Source organism: Rhinolophus hipposideros, assembly GCF_964194185.1.
Source record: "Rhinolophus hipposideros genome assembly, chromosome: 6".
Taxonomy (NCBI): domain Eukaryota; kingdom Metazoa; phylum Chordata; class Mammalia; order Chiroptera; family Rhinolophidae; genus Rhinolophus; species Rhinolophus hipposideros.
This window is the reverse complement of record NC_138052.1, coordinates 87955921-87971950: the sequence shown is the minus strand read 5'-3', so window position 1 is coordinate 87971950 and position 16030 is coordinate 87955921. Positions and strand designations below refer to the sequence as shown.

Below are 16030 nucleotides of genomic sequence, written 5' to 3'. Positions count from 1 at the left end.
ACTCAAACAAAAAGGATTTTATTTTGAAAAGAATACATTTACATAACGGTACATAAGCAAGACAGCTGAAAGCTTCCAAAATAGAAACCCAGAGAATATGGCCCTGAAACACCACGTGCTTGATAACACTTGGAAAACATCTGTCCCTTATTTGGGCGAGAAAATCCGACATTACAGTGCAACCACCAGGCATGTTGTGATTTCAACCACCCCCATTTAAAGGGTTTAGTTCAGGAGTCTCTTCTATGGCTTTTCCTTCTGTGTATTCTGTCATGGAGTAGGTCTGAGCAAAAGTGGCATGAAATGACTGCTATTTGGAACAGTGGGTACAGAATGGACGCCCTGGGCCACGAGGTCAGTTAGAAAAGGGGCATGTTGTTCCACCTGGCTCCTGGAGGGACCGATGACCCTGAGGGCTTTGGTGTCACAGGTTCCAAATGCAGGGTTGACTACATCGTACGTCTTCGACTTCTACTGGATACATCACAGTGAGCTTGACTTTTAAGTTCTTCATCTCCAAGACTCGGGACCAAGAGAGGGGCTTTGCACCAAGCCTGAAGGTGAAGCAGCAGGGGGCAGTCTTTCCCCAGAGAGAAAAATCCAGATGTCTCAAGGGAACCCGGACCAACTAAAGGGGCATGTGCGGTGTGTGCCGATGAACTAGTGACTGGGAGGGTGTAAGACTTAACTACAGTGAAGTGCTACGTGAGAAATGAATGGACAGGGCTGGCTGGGCAGGAGCTCAAAAACTAAGCGTGGCCTCCCCAGTCTATACTTTTTATTCTCCAGTTGGTGCCATAAGATACTTTAAAGTGACCAGTTGTGGCAAATCCTATGGTCATTCTTTAGTGTGCTCTGGCTAACATACCATATTCAATACAAGTTGTGTAAATACAGCCTTAAATACCTCAGTTCCGCTGACTGGCCTTTCTGTTGGTGGGACTTAACGAGCTAGGCAGTAAAAACTACTCAATACTCCAATGGCTGGCCATTTTCATCCGTTTTCTAAAGACAGGAAAAAAAATGAGAGAAGAATTTGAAGGAAAACAAGGATGTTTCACTGAAAATTCTTCTTCTCGGGAAACTGGAGCACTCCGTCTAATCCCAAAGATCATCCCAGCAATAAGGCCCGCAGACGTATTCGGTTTTCACACTGGATGTGGTTATAGGTAAAGAGCCTCACTTGCCAGCAGGCTGATTTTCCCCTAACGTGTGTCCGTGCTGATGATGGGTTAAGATGATAAATCACTGCTTCAGTGGCTCAGGCCCTGGACCACAGAAGATACTTCGTGAACTAATTACGTACATTAACTTTTAAGAAAATTGTTGCTACTTGTATCTTATTCTCAATGACTGAACAGGAGCCCTGGGAGCGGATCCACAGGTATTAGCATCATGACTGCTTTCCTGAGTCTAAGAGGACACCCCCCACACACCCCCGGTGTCAAGAGTATTGTATTTGGTTGGCTTGTTATCCCCAAAGAAGCAGACGTTATTCCTGCATTAATTACCCTTAAAATTGCCATGAGATAAGAGGTGGGAAGACAGAAAGGGAGCCCCTGATTCTATTTAGTAGCTGAGAAATAGCTTTACAGAAGGGAACTGAGAAATGGAGGAGCAATGTCGGGAGACCTTGTCAGGATCAGGTAATGTTCCAAGGTCTAGTCCATCTTTGCCAGGCCCAGGAAGGATTAAGTTCATCTGTTCTTCGACTGATACACTTTCACATGCAGGCAACAATGCCTTCCCAAATTGTAAGGAAGCAAAAAAAAAAAAAAAAGCTGAAGACGGGCAGAGGGCTTATCTCCAGTCACTCTGAAGCAGGAGAGAGCAGTGATGCCCCAAGGTACCTGCCGTTGATGAAGGTTAACCCCACCCGCCTGGTGCGGTGGGGACTGCCAGTTTGCTTCATGGTTCAGAAGAAGGTAGTAATGGTACCTGGAATCCTGCAAATGTGCAAACAAGGAAGAGAAGATCCCTGTTTCAATATTCACACCTGCAGAGGCTGGGATGTGTAAGTGAAGCAGGCTCTCGCCCAGGACCTCCCAGCTTTGCCCCCGCCTTTCATGGCTTCAGTGAGGTTTGCAGTGCTCTCACCTCCCGGGCCGGCAGCCTAATTTGATCGTAAAGACATGAAAGTCATCCTGTCTGAGGAATGTAGTTTTACCTGGTGCCACCTGTTTTCCCCAGCCCAAAGTTTCAATCCGTGCTGGGCAAGGTGGTAATTGAAAAGAAATGTCCCACCTCTGGTTTTCCAGAGCCTTCCCATCTCCCAGAGCCCAGTGGGGCTTGTGGCCATTCCAAATCCAGGCCTCAATTCCTGCCAAAATCCGAGTTCACAGACAGGGTGGGGAACCCTTAAAGAATGTGACTAGGCTTTAGCCTGGCTTCACCTACATCCTGACCCTTACAGACCTATGAGAATGGTTCCTATGAGATGTTTTCCCCTTTCACACAGCAGCAGCATTTATCACAGATATCAGCAAAACGGACATAACCTAAGGATTTGTTTTTTTTCTTTTTAAGAAAATAAATCTGTGTCAGGACTTGCTCACCCAATGTCTTGGTTCTTGTCCAGTGGGCTAATTTCCAGTGATTTGAGGTTCAGAGTAATCCCAAAACCCTGTGGAGCATTGGCACAACGGTGGTAGCACAGATGCCCACAGATGTGTAGGTGACAAACTTGGAAGGCACTTCAATCTCCAGTCTCCGCCTGGCCTCCTTGTTCCTGGTGACCACCTTGAACCACGAGTATAACACTTGCAGCGAGAGATTTTGTACAAGTTGACGGACCAGAAGGAGCAACACAATCCCCACCGTAAATTTGGTCAGACCCAAAAGTAACATGTCTGCGGTGAGAGGGGGGATGTTCTGAACAACAGGGAGAGAGTCCATTGGCTTGGACATGAGCTGGAAAAAGTGGTTGAGCCAGAATCCTATGGTCACCCCGGCCCCGGCGGCTACAATGGTGGTAGTGTCCGCTCTGGTCGGGCTGTAGTAATCAGACACGGGGTAGTTGTAACACAAGATGAAGGGCACCACGATGGCACATACAGGGAAGAGAGGGCTGGCCGAGTCCAGCTGGTCGATAAGGGTCCAGGCGGGCTGGGTGAGGACGATGAGGGCTGCGGTGAGCAGGACACCACCCAGCACATCCTACGGAAAGGAGAGAAAAGGATGCCGTGAGCCATTGAGGGCTTCCCTGTGTCCACAGTCAGATATAGTTGATTTGACATTGAAAATCCAATTTTTACATTGCTTTATAATACAGGTTTCAAAAATGTCAAGGAGTCAAAAGTTGAAAGTAGGCAAAATGCAAGCAACGATCACGCTGTTCCCATTACCTATTTTCTTCCAGTTTTTTCTGTTTTGGAATAAGTACTATATTTGTTTTCTTGATGCATAGCTGTAATCACATTGTTCCTTCAACCTTCTATTATTTCTTATGTAAGATCACATGACAAGTATTGTCCTACTCTTCACAGAAGTGGCATCATCCTTTCTTGGCAGGCAGGGGTTGGGGCTGCCACTGGCTGGAGGAGGAAGTTAGCTGCTGGGGGAACCACAGTCATGCCATTATTGCTTGCAGGGCTTGTTTATTTTGGGGTGGCTTGAGAAGACACTTTGGATGATGCCAGCCTTCGCACTACCGGTCTGTCTTCAGTGACAGTATTTCAAACAGTGTGCATATAATTTCAGTGAGTGGCTGTACCATGCTTGATTTAATTAATCCTTCTTTAGAACATTTTAGATGGTGGTTTTCTTTCTTCCTTCCTCCATTCCTCCCTCTCTCCTTCCCCATTTTTATCTCTCTCCCTCCTTTCCTTCCTTCCTTAAATGCCTGTTTAGGATATCTTTACCTCCTTAATGTCATCCATTTTCTGTTCCCTTTCGTGTTCTCATTGCAAAATCTATTAGATGAAGTCAATGTAATTTATAGACAAATACATCTAAGTCAGAGAATGAGGAGCTTATTGTGGTTTTGTTACAAAGAGTCATCTGGATTATTTTAAGTTTGCAGTTGAAAATTTTAAAACATTTCCCCCGACGTATTGGAAAATCTGAACAACACTAAAAAGTAATACATATGAATTGAAGAAAATCTGGAAAACACTGAAAACTATAAGGAAAAAATAGAACCTTATTTCCACCTACAGTCAACCCTGTCTACATTTTGGCAGTTGCCTTCCACTTTTTTCATACACACACACACACACACACACACACACACACACACACACACACACACACACACACAATAGAATTCTAAAAGCTTGGTTTTCAATTTTGTAATAACTTCATTATTTCTCTTCCTTAGTTTCTAATACAATGATATCTGATTTGAGTAAACTATGGGTAAGACTCAGACAGAAATAATCACTGAGGCTACAGCAAATTTCAAGATTAGTAGGCATCCATTCGTTGTTCCAGTGACCACCTAGAGTGCCTGCTGTATGCCAGACACAATGCTAGAGGATCCCGTGTGAGCTAAACAAATAGCTTACAGTCTAGCAGAGACACAGATAATTCTGTGATTTAAGAGGGAAAGAGGGTAGCATGTCAATCTTGATGGTCTTTTGGGGCTGGAGAGTGGAGAGTAAACATGGACAGGAGTCACCTCCTACAAGGCCCGAGAGTCCAGTCCACTTCCTGGGAGCAACGCAAAGCCACAGAGTAGCTCTCACTGGGTACGGACACGACCAGATTTTCACTTTTATAGTAATAGGATCAGTCTGACTGCAATGAGGTGAACAGAGTGGGGAGGAACAAGAGGGGGTGGGGCATCCAACCTGCCTCCTCAGGGGAAGCCTGTGCTTCTACATGTCGTCCCTGCGGCACCCTGGGCTTCACCTGCTCTTCCTTCCATCCTTCTCTTCAGTTATCCCCTCGAGAAGGCAGGCCTCAGAATCTCCATTGTCTCCCTTCCCGTGGTTCCTTTTCCTGTGCCTATGAGTATGCATTGATGTTGCCTGCTTTTTGGAAAAAGGAAAAGTCCTTCATGGAAGCTTCCTGGTTACCAAAATTAAGCCACACTCTTGGATTGAATTTTCTATACCTGTTGCCTCTACTTCTTCAACTTGAAACACAAGTGCTGTTTAAACTCCTAGGCTTAGATGATACACCATTTTCAAAGGCCACTTCCTAGACATTCATTGGTTGTTTCTTCAGCATCTATGTCTTTGACACAATGGCCTATTTGCCTTTGGGGATCCATGAGATTCTGGGAAATTATGGAGTCAGAGCACGTGACTTAGGTAGGTCAATCAATGCATTGGAATTTCTGGTCCTGTGACCAAAGCTAGTACAATCAGATTGATGTGTAGGGCTTTTGCTTAGAATTCTTGGAAAGAGACGTTCTTCTTCTGAACATTGTGCCCTGTGGATTTATACCTTTTATTTAGCAGACCTTTAATATTCATCTTATATTAATGGTACCCTTTACCACCCTGGCTCTTCTCTGACCTCTAAGAAGTCTCTCCTTTAGATCTTTCTCCTCTTTCCACATTCTAAATAAGGGCATTTCCACAGATTCTGTCCTTGCTCATTTTCCCTCTTGAAGAGTTTCTGTAGGTCTATGGCTTCACTTCTACATTCTCTATCAGTATTAGTCAAATCTATGTGTTTAGGTGTTTCTCTCTCAAACTTCCGTCCCATATTTTCTAACAGAGTGCTAGATATTTTCATCCAGATGTCTCGTCAGCCCCTCAACACAGCTTATCTAAAATAAAAATTACCAATAACCAAAAATAATAATGAGTAAAGGAAATGAGCAGTTTATAGAAAAGGAAATATGAATGCCTCTTAAACATATGAAAACGTACCTAAATTGTCTCATAGTAAGAAGTGAAAATTAAACTATACTGAGGGCACACTAAAACTTATGTTCACATAAAAATCAGTACATGAATGTTTATAGCAGTTCTACTAAAAATCACCAAAAACTTGAAGCAACCACACGTCATTGAGTGGGTGGATGGGTAAACCAACTCTGCTACAAGCAGACAATGGACGATTTCTCAGTAATAAAAGCAACCAACTACCGACACACGCCACAGCTTGGATGAAATCTCCGGGAAATTATGCTGAGTGCAAAAGCCAGTCTCTAAGAGCTACATGCTGTATGAGTCTGTTTATATGAAATTCTCCAAAAGATATAACTATAGTGACATAGAGACTGGATCAGTGGTTGCCAGGGTCTAGAGGTAGGGGCAGTGTGTGACTACAAAGGGATAGCATGAGGGAGTTTTTTTGGGGTGATGGAACTGTTCAATACTGTGGGGGTGTTAAAATCCACAGAACTATATACCCCAAACAGTCAATTTTACTGTTAATTTAAAAAAATAAATTTAAAAATTACATTTTAAAACAAAAATGTGAAAGCTGGTGGGCTCTTTGTTTTGCCACTGAGCGTCTACTGCTGTGTGTAAAGCAGTGCACTGGATGCTGAAAGGTTCCAACGTGTCCTGTCCCCCACCACGCCCACTCCTCCCCCACACACTGTGCTGAGAATGTACCCCTTACCTATCAGCATTAGCAACAATCTAGAAGTTTGACAACATTCTGTTGATGAAACAGGATGAGTAAAAAGGCACTCAGTCCATTAATCATACGAATGCAAAATGGCACGATGCTGATGGGGAGAAACTTGGCAGTATTTTTAAAAATCACATGTTCATTTAATCTCTGCCCCACAGTCTCACTCTGGGACTGGACCATAAAGATACACCTGCCCACATCTGAAATGAGGCATTTACAAGTTGTCCATTGTCGTTTGTTTGCAATGGCAAGAGACTGGAAACCCGCCAGTTTCCACCTAAAGGGAGCAGGTAAATCTACCCATGGGTGGTCACACAATGGAGTATTCTGCCACTGGAAGAAGGATATGGAGGCTCTGACGTAGAATTTTAAAAACCTCTTTTTAAAGGGTGCAGAACAGTATGTATAGCAACGTTACCACTTCCATTTAAAAAAGGTGGGAGAACGTATAGATACACTTTTATGTGAATACACAGTACCCTTGTGTGCTTTTTGAATTTTATGTCATGTAAACATATTGCCTCTTCAAACAATTTGGGTAAAACAAAATTCAGTCTTTTCTTCTCCAAACAGGATCTGCCTTTCAATTCCCATATGAAGTGGGGATCCCGGGTGAACCTCGCAATGTCCTCTGCAGGGGCTGAGGACTGAGGGCATCTTGCATGAGTGCTTTAAAGGAACACACATTTCAAGGGAAGGAAGAGAGCCAGGCACAATAAGCTCAACACCCCCAAAAGCCTCTCCTCTCCCAGCCGGGAAAGAAGATCCTGCCACTCAGATTGTCTCCTTGCAGCCCCCCTGGACTTCACCTCTGACTCCTATGAAAGTCAGAGAGGATGAAAGAGTCATTTTGCCTCAGTCCAGAAAACACAGAGCTAGAGCATGTTGCGTTGAAACCCCTCTGGCAGTGGGCTCTCCAAAGGGAAGAATCCATTCTTTCTCGTACCCGAGGCCACAGTGCCCCACGTGGGCACTTTCTGACACCACCTGATAGGACAAAGGCAGAGAACCTGTATCGTTCAATATGGCCCTTGAACCACAGCCATGGGCACGGACCTGCTTTGCCTCTGTGGCAGAACAGCCACAGAGATGCTGGTGACATGCAGACCAGCAGGAAAGGGCGCCGATGCTGGGCAGGGACTGCAGTTCTCAGAGTGACAGCGGCATCTCCTAGACCATCTGGGGGCAGCTACTCCAATGTCAGGGCGCTGCTGGGCCTGCAGGGCCATGGGCAAGACCAAGGTGCCTGCGGTCACAGCCTGGGCAGAGAGGGAGGGACCCAGCACAGCTGTCCTGATACCAGGTCATCAGACAGAGCAACAGGGGCCCTAGGGGTGAGACTCCCTGGGAAAACTCCAGAAATATTGTACGGGGGCGCTTCTGTGAGGGGTGGGGGTAAAACACGGTTTTGCAGAGGGCTAGAGGTGCAGGGAGATCCTCCAGGTGCTCAGGGAAATTCATATATTACAGGAATTTCTGTTGATGGCACCCCAGGCTCCCTGATCACGGAAGCTCAGAGTCCTCATGGTGATATCTGACAGCTCCTTCCTCTTCCTCTTACCACCCATATCGGCCAGTCAAGGCATGCCACAGACCCCTCGCTCCATCATTCACAAGCTCCCGCTCCTGCCTTCAGAGTTCGAACCTTCATTTCATCTCTTTCTTGCCTGCCATTCTCCTGCCCCAAAGCATCCACTGACTGCATTCCTGATGGCTGTTTCAATAGCAAGTGTTCCCCAAATTTCAGGTGTACTGGAATCACCCAGGAAGATTTGAAAATGCAGGTTCCAGGCAGCTACCCTCCGATTCTGAGCTGAAATGTGGCCCAGAAGTCTGCTTTTTAACACCCCAAGGAAATGCGGATGTAGCAAATCCAAAGAGAAAACTCTGAGAAACACCAGCCTGTGGATAGAAAGCCAGAGTCCTGCATGTTATGAGCTTAATTAAGCTATTGTTCCAGGGTTTTCTCTCACTACTTCCCGATTTGAACTTTCCACTCCAGTCAAGTAGGTCTACTTGCTTTCCCCCAAACATGCCTGGTACAATTTTATCACCATGGTTCTGCATTCCTTTTATGTACAGCGCACTTCACCTATTAAGATCTTATCAGTTCACCTAAGGCTCAACTCAAAAGCATCTCCATGTAGCACCACAGTTGGAAATCAACTTTCCCTGAACTGAACATGAAGGCACTTGCTTAGTGGCACTCAGAAGGCTCTTTCCTTAGGTTGCCTTTGTGACCAGGTTTACGTGTTCACATGCTTTTCCCGAGTTGATTATAAAACTCCGATCAGTAAGGACGAGTTCTCTGCATGGTTTCATTATTCCTCTAAGCAGCTCGCATAATGCCTAATATGCAGCAGACGTTCAGTCATAGTGAGTGAGAGAATTCAATGCCTTTCTCTTATCCTGAATGTCCATAATATTTAATACCCCGTGTTCCATTCATAAAAGAAAGTTTGCCTTCCTGCCTTCCTTCGGTCTTCCTTTGTAATTGCAGTTACCATATTCCCAGACATCTGTTGGAATATTCTTTATAAACGGATTCTGTTCATCTGCAATGCATCAGGAGACTAGACTATTTTCGTTCACAGCCCCAGTCTTTGAGGTGAAAGTAATTTTAGGCAACATGGTTGCTGGTGTAGAGTTTCTTTCCTTCTACACACATAGTTGAATTTTCAGCCATAAAAGGTGATATTGTAGCAAAGACATTTTAGGTACTTTTGTAAGGAAAATACTTGAACCATTGCTAAATGAGCCTTCTACTTGGGCCTCCAAGTTTCTAACAACAAACCTATTCCAGACAGCTTCTATAAATAAGAACTGCAGTGCTTGAACATTTGAGAACAACTTTTTACATTAATTTTTTTTCAAGCTACTAAATTCACAGAAACTATAAAAACTCACCAAATCTCCATCTTGGAATTGGATCTGCTGTTTCGATTTTGGCAAATTTGAAACCAGGAGGTGATTTCTTTGGAACTGCCAGCTTATGTGTCTGGCACAGTACACCAAAACTGAGATAAAAACACACGCTGTTTTCTTATTTAATAATATAGTGTGGACATTTTCCATTTGAAAAGATGCATTTCTGCATTCTCTTTTTTTATTTTTAATTTCAAAATAACCAACCGTAAGTGAGATATGTCACGCAGAATACAAACTCCACAGATAGGATGATCCTTATTTTATATAGTATATATTTGCATGCATGGATAAGCTATCAGAAGGAAAGAAACTAAAATGTTGCAGTTTCTTTCTGTTTGGTTACTACACATGATGATCTTCTCCATACGTTGCACTATTTTCTAAATTTTCTACAGTCCACGCCTATTATTTTTATAACAAAATGTAATCAAGGACAAGAAATCAGGAGTTAAAATCTGAATTGTTTCAAACTCGATGAAAATAGAAATAACTAATGCGTCTAAATGTTCATATCATGTCAAAAAAATGAAATGCCCCCAGGAATCCATATAATGAACATATTCCTCCATGATGTAAATACCATTTAAAACAAAAGGACAGCAGGTCTGTTGCTAGCACCACCCACAAATCACATTGTTTGAAACATAATCGACTTTCACTGAATTTACTGTCCACGGTTCAAATGAAGTCTTTTGCATTATTTGGGGGGAAAAAATCATTGCACAAAATTACAAAGTTAAAATGCAGAAAGGTCTAAATCCCTTTGATTTGTGCATCTATTATCATTTCCAGCTATAAAACTTAGCATTCAGATGGAAGCTTGAGATTTATTATATCTCATTACGGAAAACAATAATAATGACAGGCTATCTAAAGTGTGTAGAAAAGAATGCTATCAGAGCTACCCCAAGCATCAGAACAAATTTTCGTGAATGCTTATATAAACACATAAAATAGTGCTTTTATTCTTAGTCAAACAAAAACACCCTTCTTTTAGGTAAACATGTCTAGATATTTCAACAGCAGGTCCAAACCCTGAGAACTCCCAGCATTTGTGGATTCTGACCCTACGTCACATTCCCATATGCAGTGTACAGCGACAAATTTACATTCTATCACCAGACATCTTCACCAAAGAATGCTTTTGAGCAGATCAACACAACACAAGATTAGCTAACTAGAAAGAAGGGGCCAGAACAAACCCATTCATTCAATTGTTAGGAAGGAATGCATTCAGATCTTGGAACTATTTGTGCCGAAAACTCTATGATTCTGGCATCTTCCCCTCTGCTCGGTCCCCTGCTGAGAATGTGAAGGGCCTTCTCTGCCCTTGGCTGCCTTCACAGAAGGAGCTGAAGCCAGGGGCAGAGTAAAAGCCAAGACCCACTTCTTTGCAGATGCAGTGAACGCTCTGGATGTGAGCAGACCCTGACATTAAAACAAACCAAAACATCATCAACAAAAACTCCCATAAAACAAAAACCCTACAATTGTTCTACAAAATAATTTTCAGTGATCGATCAATGCTGCCTAGCTAACATACTCAGAAAACTTACTCTTGTCCATGCTAGCTCACAATTAATTCAATTTGAAAATCATGCAGATGAGATTCAATGGAAGACAAATGGCAAGAGGGAAGCAACACTGTTCATGAATATGAATATAAACGATTACAGAGAGAAACCTACATGTCATGTAATTTGCGTATGTATAGGGAAGAGGGAATGCATAAGTTCAAAAATATTAATTTCCTATTGAAACCCACCAACATCCAGAGGGGTCAGTGAAAAGCAGGAAGCAGATTTACCCTGCCATGTGGTGTGAGCACTGCAGGAGGATCTCCTGGTATTCATAGCTCTGACTGGGCACTCTGTGACGGATGCCCATCTTTCTGTGTCATGACTGTTCTCTGAGCCACCTCGGATATCTGAGCACAAATCTAGGACTAGGTATGGAAATCCACGGTTATAAAGAGAAGACTTCGAAAAAAAGACTTTTTGAAAACTCACTGAAGCTCAGTCACAACAATATGAGGGAGAAAAAAAGCATGCCAGCTTTCACCTTCTGCATTTTGAGAATAGATGCCCGCTTGGAAACTCAACACACAGAAACCTTCATTAAAAATTAGGTTGAGGGGCGGCTGGATGGCTCAGTTAGTTAGAGAGCAAGATCTTAACAACAAGGTTGCAGGTTCAATTCCCGGTTCAATTCCTGCACGGGATGGTGGGCGGCGCCCCCTACAACTAAAGATTAAAAATGGCAACTGGACTTGGAGCTGAGCTGTGCCCTCCACAACGAGACTGAAGGACAACGACTTGGAGCAGATGGGCCCTGGAGAAACACACTGTTCCCCAATATTCCCCAACAAAAAATTAAAAAAAAAATAGATTAACATTTTTGACAAAAATAGGTTTTCTGTAAGTTTGTTCAATTATATAAAGCTTGGATATAGGCAAAAAAATATTTCAATGTCCTATGGGACAAAAGCCACCCAAGGATTATAGGAGGGAAAGTACTTTGTTTAATTCACTGTTTACTATTGATCAAAGGTCTCAGACTTAGTGAAGTGACACCTGGTCGATTTTTGTTTGGTAGGAATGTGAATAATTTCTATTCAGTTGAAATGAGAACACCAATGGTTACGGTTTGTTGTTCTGTGGGACAGTAACCAGTTTTGTATATATAATAACTCAGCGATTTTAATGTAATATTTCTTTACTAAATTGTCTAAATACTTCATTCTTTACATCTTACTGGTTCCTTCACTAATGAATGAGTCGAATAAAATCTTTGACTCCTATTCATTTTATATTTGGGCAAAAGTTATGATTTTGCCATTTAAAGATGGTACTCTAGCAAGTAGGTAATTATTTCAATGTTTATTCATGTGACTCTCTTGGGTGATTAGATATGCATATTTCATCCAACAATAATTATAATTTTTATCTTGTTTTCTTTTGTGTATTCTCTCAAATGGCTCTAGTGTGCTACAAACGAAAAGTCAATAAGACATGTATTATGTTTCCTAACGTGATGACATACTAAGGTATTACCGCATGCTTTTATAATATTAACTAGAAAGATATTTAGATATACTATATATTTCTAAACTTTATTCCATAGACAGCATTATTTAGGAAATAATCACTAGATTGTCTTGGCTTCACAGAATCTAACAAGTCCAAACAGTAGATCTTCATGAAACAGACAAAACTTCCCCACCCATAATTGGCATAAATATGAACAGGTTTAGCTATAATGAATCACAGGGCTTGGCAGGTCAACAGGATTATGACATTAGCTCAAACAAGCTTCCAGGCAGGTTATAACATCCTCTTTGACAATTGCTAAGCAGCTTGCAAGAATGACAAGTACAGGGAAGGGCAATCTGCTAGAAGACACAAAAGACACTGTCAAATATTGAAGCAATTTTTCTCAAATCTGGGTGGGCAGAGGGGCCTCTGAGCAACAAGAGAACCGAAGAAAGTCATGTTGAATGTGATGTAATTGTTGAACAAGCCGATGCAGGTTGAAATTTAGTTGGCCTTGGCCCCATGTTTGCTGGGTGGGATGTGAGTGTAGACAGTTTCAACGCCTTTCAAACTGTATCTTCCTTTAGAATCCTCTGGGAAGCTTGTTAAAATGCAGGTTCTGATCCAGTAGGTCCGGGTGGGGCCTGACAGTCTGTATTTCTAACAAGCCCCCAGGTAATGCTGAGGCTATGGGGACCCTACTGTGAATGTCCAAGACTCTCACCTCGCTAAGTCGCAGAGGGCAGCATGGGCTCCTTACGCTAAACAAGGCGGGTCTGAGCTTTCAGAGGGCTTTTTTGAAACACATGTGAGAGAGTAAAAATGTCTGAATTATAAGAGTACCATACTTGAAAATGGTAGCACAATTTTTGAAAGAGATATTCCGATATAGAAACACTTGTGCGCAAAGAGGTATAAGAGAAAGATCTGAAAATTCTTTGTAGACCTGGTTACATGGATGCTCGTACTGAGGGTAAAAGTCAATCTGTCTCAGCCCTTTGTCCCTGCTTCTGAGTTGTGGCTCCCTGTATAAAACCAGAACGCCCTGAGGGAATACTTTGCAGCCTTTGGAGCAAACTTGGCACTGGAGATTACTGGACATTTAAAAAATATCAGTCTTGCTTTGCAGACTGTTCTAGTGATGTCAAAGTTGGCCATCCAATGTCTTTGATGAGGCTTGACAACTTCAGTTGTCAGAGTGCCACTTCCTGGTCATCAAGTGTGTGTCAAGTGAGAAGAAGGGAAAGCCATGTACCTTTATTAAAGTGGAGAAATGAGATCTAAGATACAATGAGGCACGAGACTGTGGTCCTTGGGTGACCCTTTGTTTTCACAAACATGGTGAGTGTTCAGGGGTGTCATATGGAAACCAAACTGCCGTAGACCTATGCACATGAAATGATTTTATGGAGATGTCACATAAAGTACAGCACGTACAGGAAGTCCTGTTGTGCATTTAAAAATCTGATACATGAAGTGTTTACTTCCATTCCCAAGTGAGCATGTTGTTAAGGAACATTCCTACAGAGATAACATAAACACAGACCTCAGTAGTGTTCTGAGATTAAAATTAAGTTCTAGATCTTTAGCTGGTTTTCAGAGAATAAGACGCAAGGCAACTACTTTAGTCCTCTACATCTGTGCTCCTCCCTAGTCAGTGTCATCAGACCACTAACAGGACATACTGTGGTAATGAGACCAAGTCCCAGGCAGTTTTATGGCTGAGAGATAAACAGTCCATCTGCCCTTTGTGGCTAGCTAGATACTGCTATTTCTCTCCACAGGCAACGCGGCCCAGCTCAGCTCCTTAAACACTTCAAGATGAATTTCTCCTCTTGAAACAGCACCACAAAGAAGGGATATTAATTCTGTTGAGAATTTGGTTCCCTTTTCAATTAGATGGGTTATAGCAGCTAAGAATTTTCCAAGTCAATGGTTTGCAAATTTTAAAATCGATTCCCAAATAATGAAAGGACAAGAGACATAAGCTCTTTGAAACCCATCTTTGTTTTATTGCCAAAATCCACGTTGTGTTGTTGTTTAAAAAAAGAAAAAAGAAACAGTGCAAAGGAGGAAATCACAAGAAATGGAAGTACCCAGTCAGAGATGTTCTTCTCTTCCTCTTTTTCTAGGAAGTCCTCATGTAAATAATAATAGAGCTCCAATATTTGTTCATTCAGAAGCCATCGTGTGCTTTTATTTTCAGTTAGCTTTACACACCAAGAAATATACTAAGCTAGAGGAAGAATAAGATATATTCTCTGTCCAGTAAACAAAAGTAGCATTACTGTTTCTATCAAAAACAAGTCAGCCTCACTATTAAAAATGCATCTCAGAGGCCTCCGTCTATAACCAACCCCACACAATTTTATAGTGAATAGCACCGGACTGTATAAGCTGTTTTATATCCCGCTTTTTTTCATTGACAATGTCATACATGTCTTTTTATGATTACTGAACTATAGAGTATTTTCACAGCTATATAACATCCACTTTACTAACAAGATCTGATTGATGGACATGTAGTATATTCTCATTGGTTGCTATTAAATGCATTAATGAACATCCTGGAGGATAAGTATAGAACGGTAATTGAAAGCAAGGATTCTGAAGTCAACTGCTTTGTTTTAAATCTCAGTTCAATCTCTTACCAACTACATATGCTTGGTTAGGTTACTGAACCTCTCTAAGCCTCATCTTGAAATTGGGATAATAATAGTACCTCCCTCTTGGGGTTGCAATTAACTACCTCATGAGGTAATCAATACATGCAAAGCACTTAAAATGGTGCCTAGTAGATCATAGGTGCTTTATAAAGGTTTGCTATTATTATTTTTACTTTCATGCTTCTGCAATTATATGCTTTAAGACAAACTTCTAGAAATGGGCTTAGAGGCCTAGAAGGCCCCTAACAAACACTTGAGATCTTAATACATTCTACAAAATACCCTCCAAAAAGCTTATACTAGTGGATTATCCATAACTTCAAAAATAGTCATCCTTGCTTGGCAGGCATAAGATCTGGAAATCCACAGCCAGTATGACCCAGCTGACTACACTGATTTACTGCACACTGTGGGCACGTGGAAATGGCAAGCACCCAGTCCAGGGGCCCTGTAGGAAATGACACAGAGAATTCTATACTTAGCAAAAATATCCTTCAAAAATGAGAGTGAAATAAAGACATTTCCAGAAAAACAAAAACTGAGAGAATTCGTTACCAGCAGAGCCATGCTTAAAAAAAACACTAGATAATGTAGGCAGAAGAAATGAGATGCCAGATGGAAGACAGAACTGTAGGAAGGAATGAGGGACAACAGAGAGGATAAATATGTGGATGAACCTAAATGTATACTAAGTATAAAATGATACAAATAAGTTCTTGTAGGCTTTAACTGTATGTGGAATTAAATTTCATTTAATAACCCACACTTCTCAGGAAGTGATAAAGGTACTAACTTGCCTTTGACTCTTATAAGTCAAAGATGCGTGTTGTAATCCCTTGGGTAACTACTATTTGTAAAGACTTTATA

At 42.0% G+C, this 16030-nt stretch overlaps 1 protein-coding gene across 1 annotated transcript in view; it reads right to left on the bottom strand.

The window, feature by feature from the left end:
- SGPP2 (sphingosine-1-phosphate phosphatase 2) overlaps positions 1–16030 on the bottom strand; it is a 76889-nt gene continuing 60859 nt past the window's right edge. The window contains exon 5 of the mRNA XM_081050791.1: positions 1–3156. Coding sequence (XP_080906917.1) covers positions 2605–3156 — 552 coding nt within the window. The 3' untranslated portion in view covers positions 1–2604. The remainder of the gene's footprint in view (positions 3157–16030) is intronic.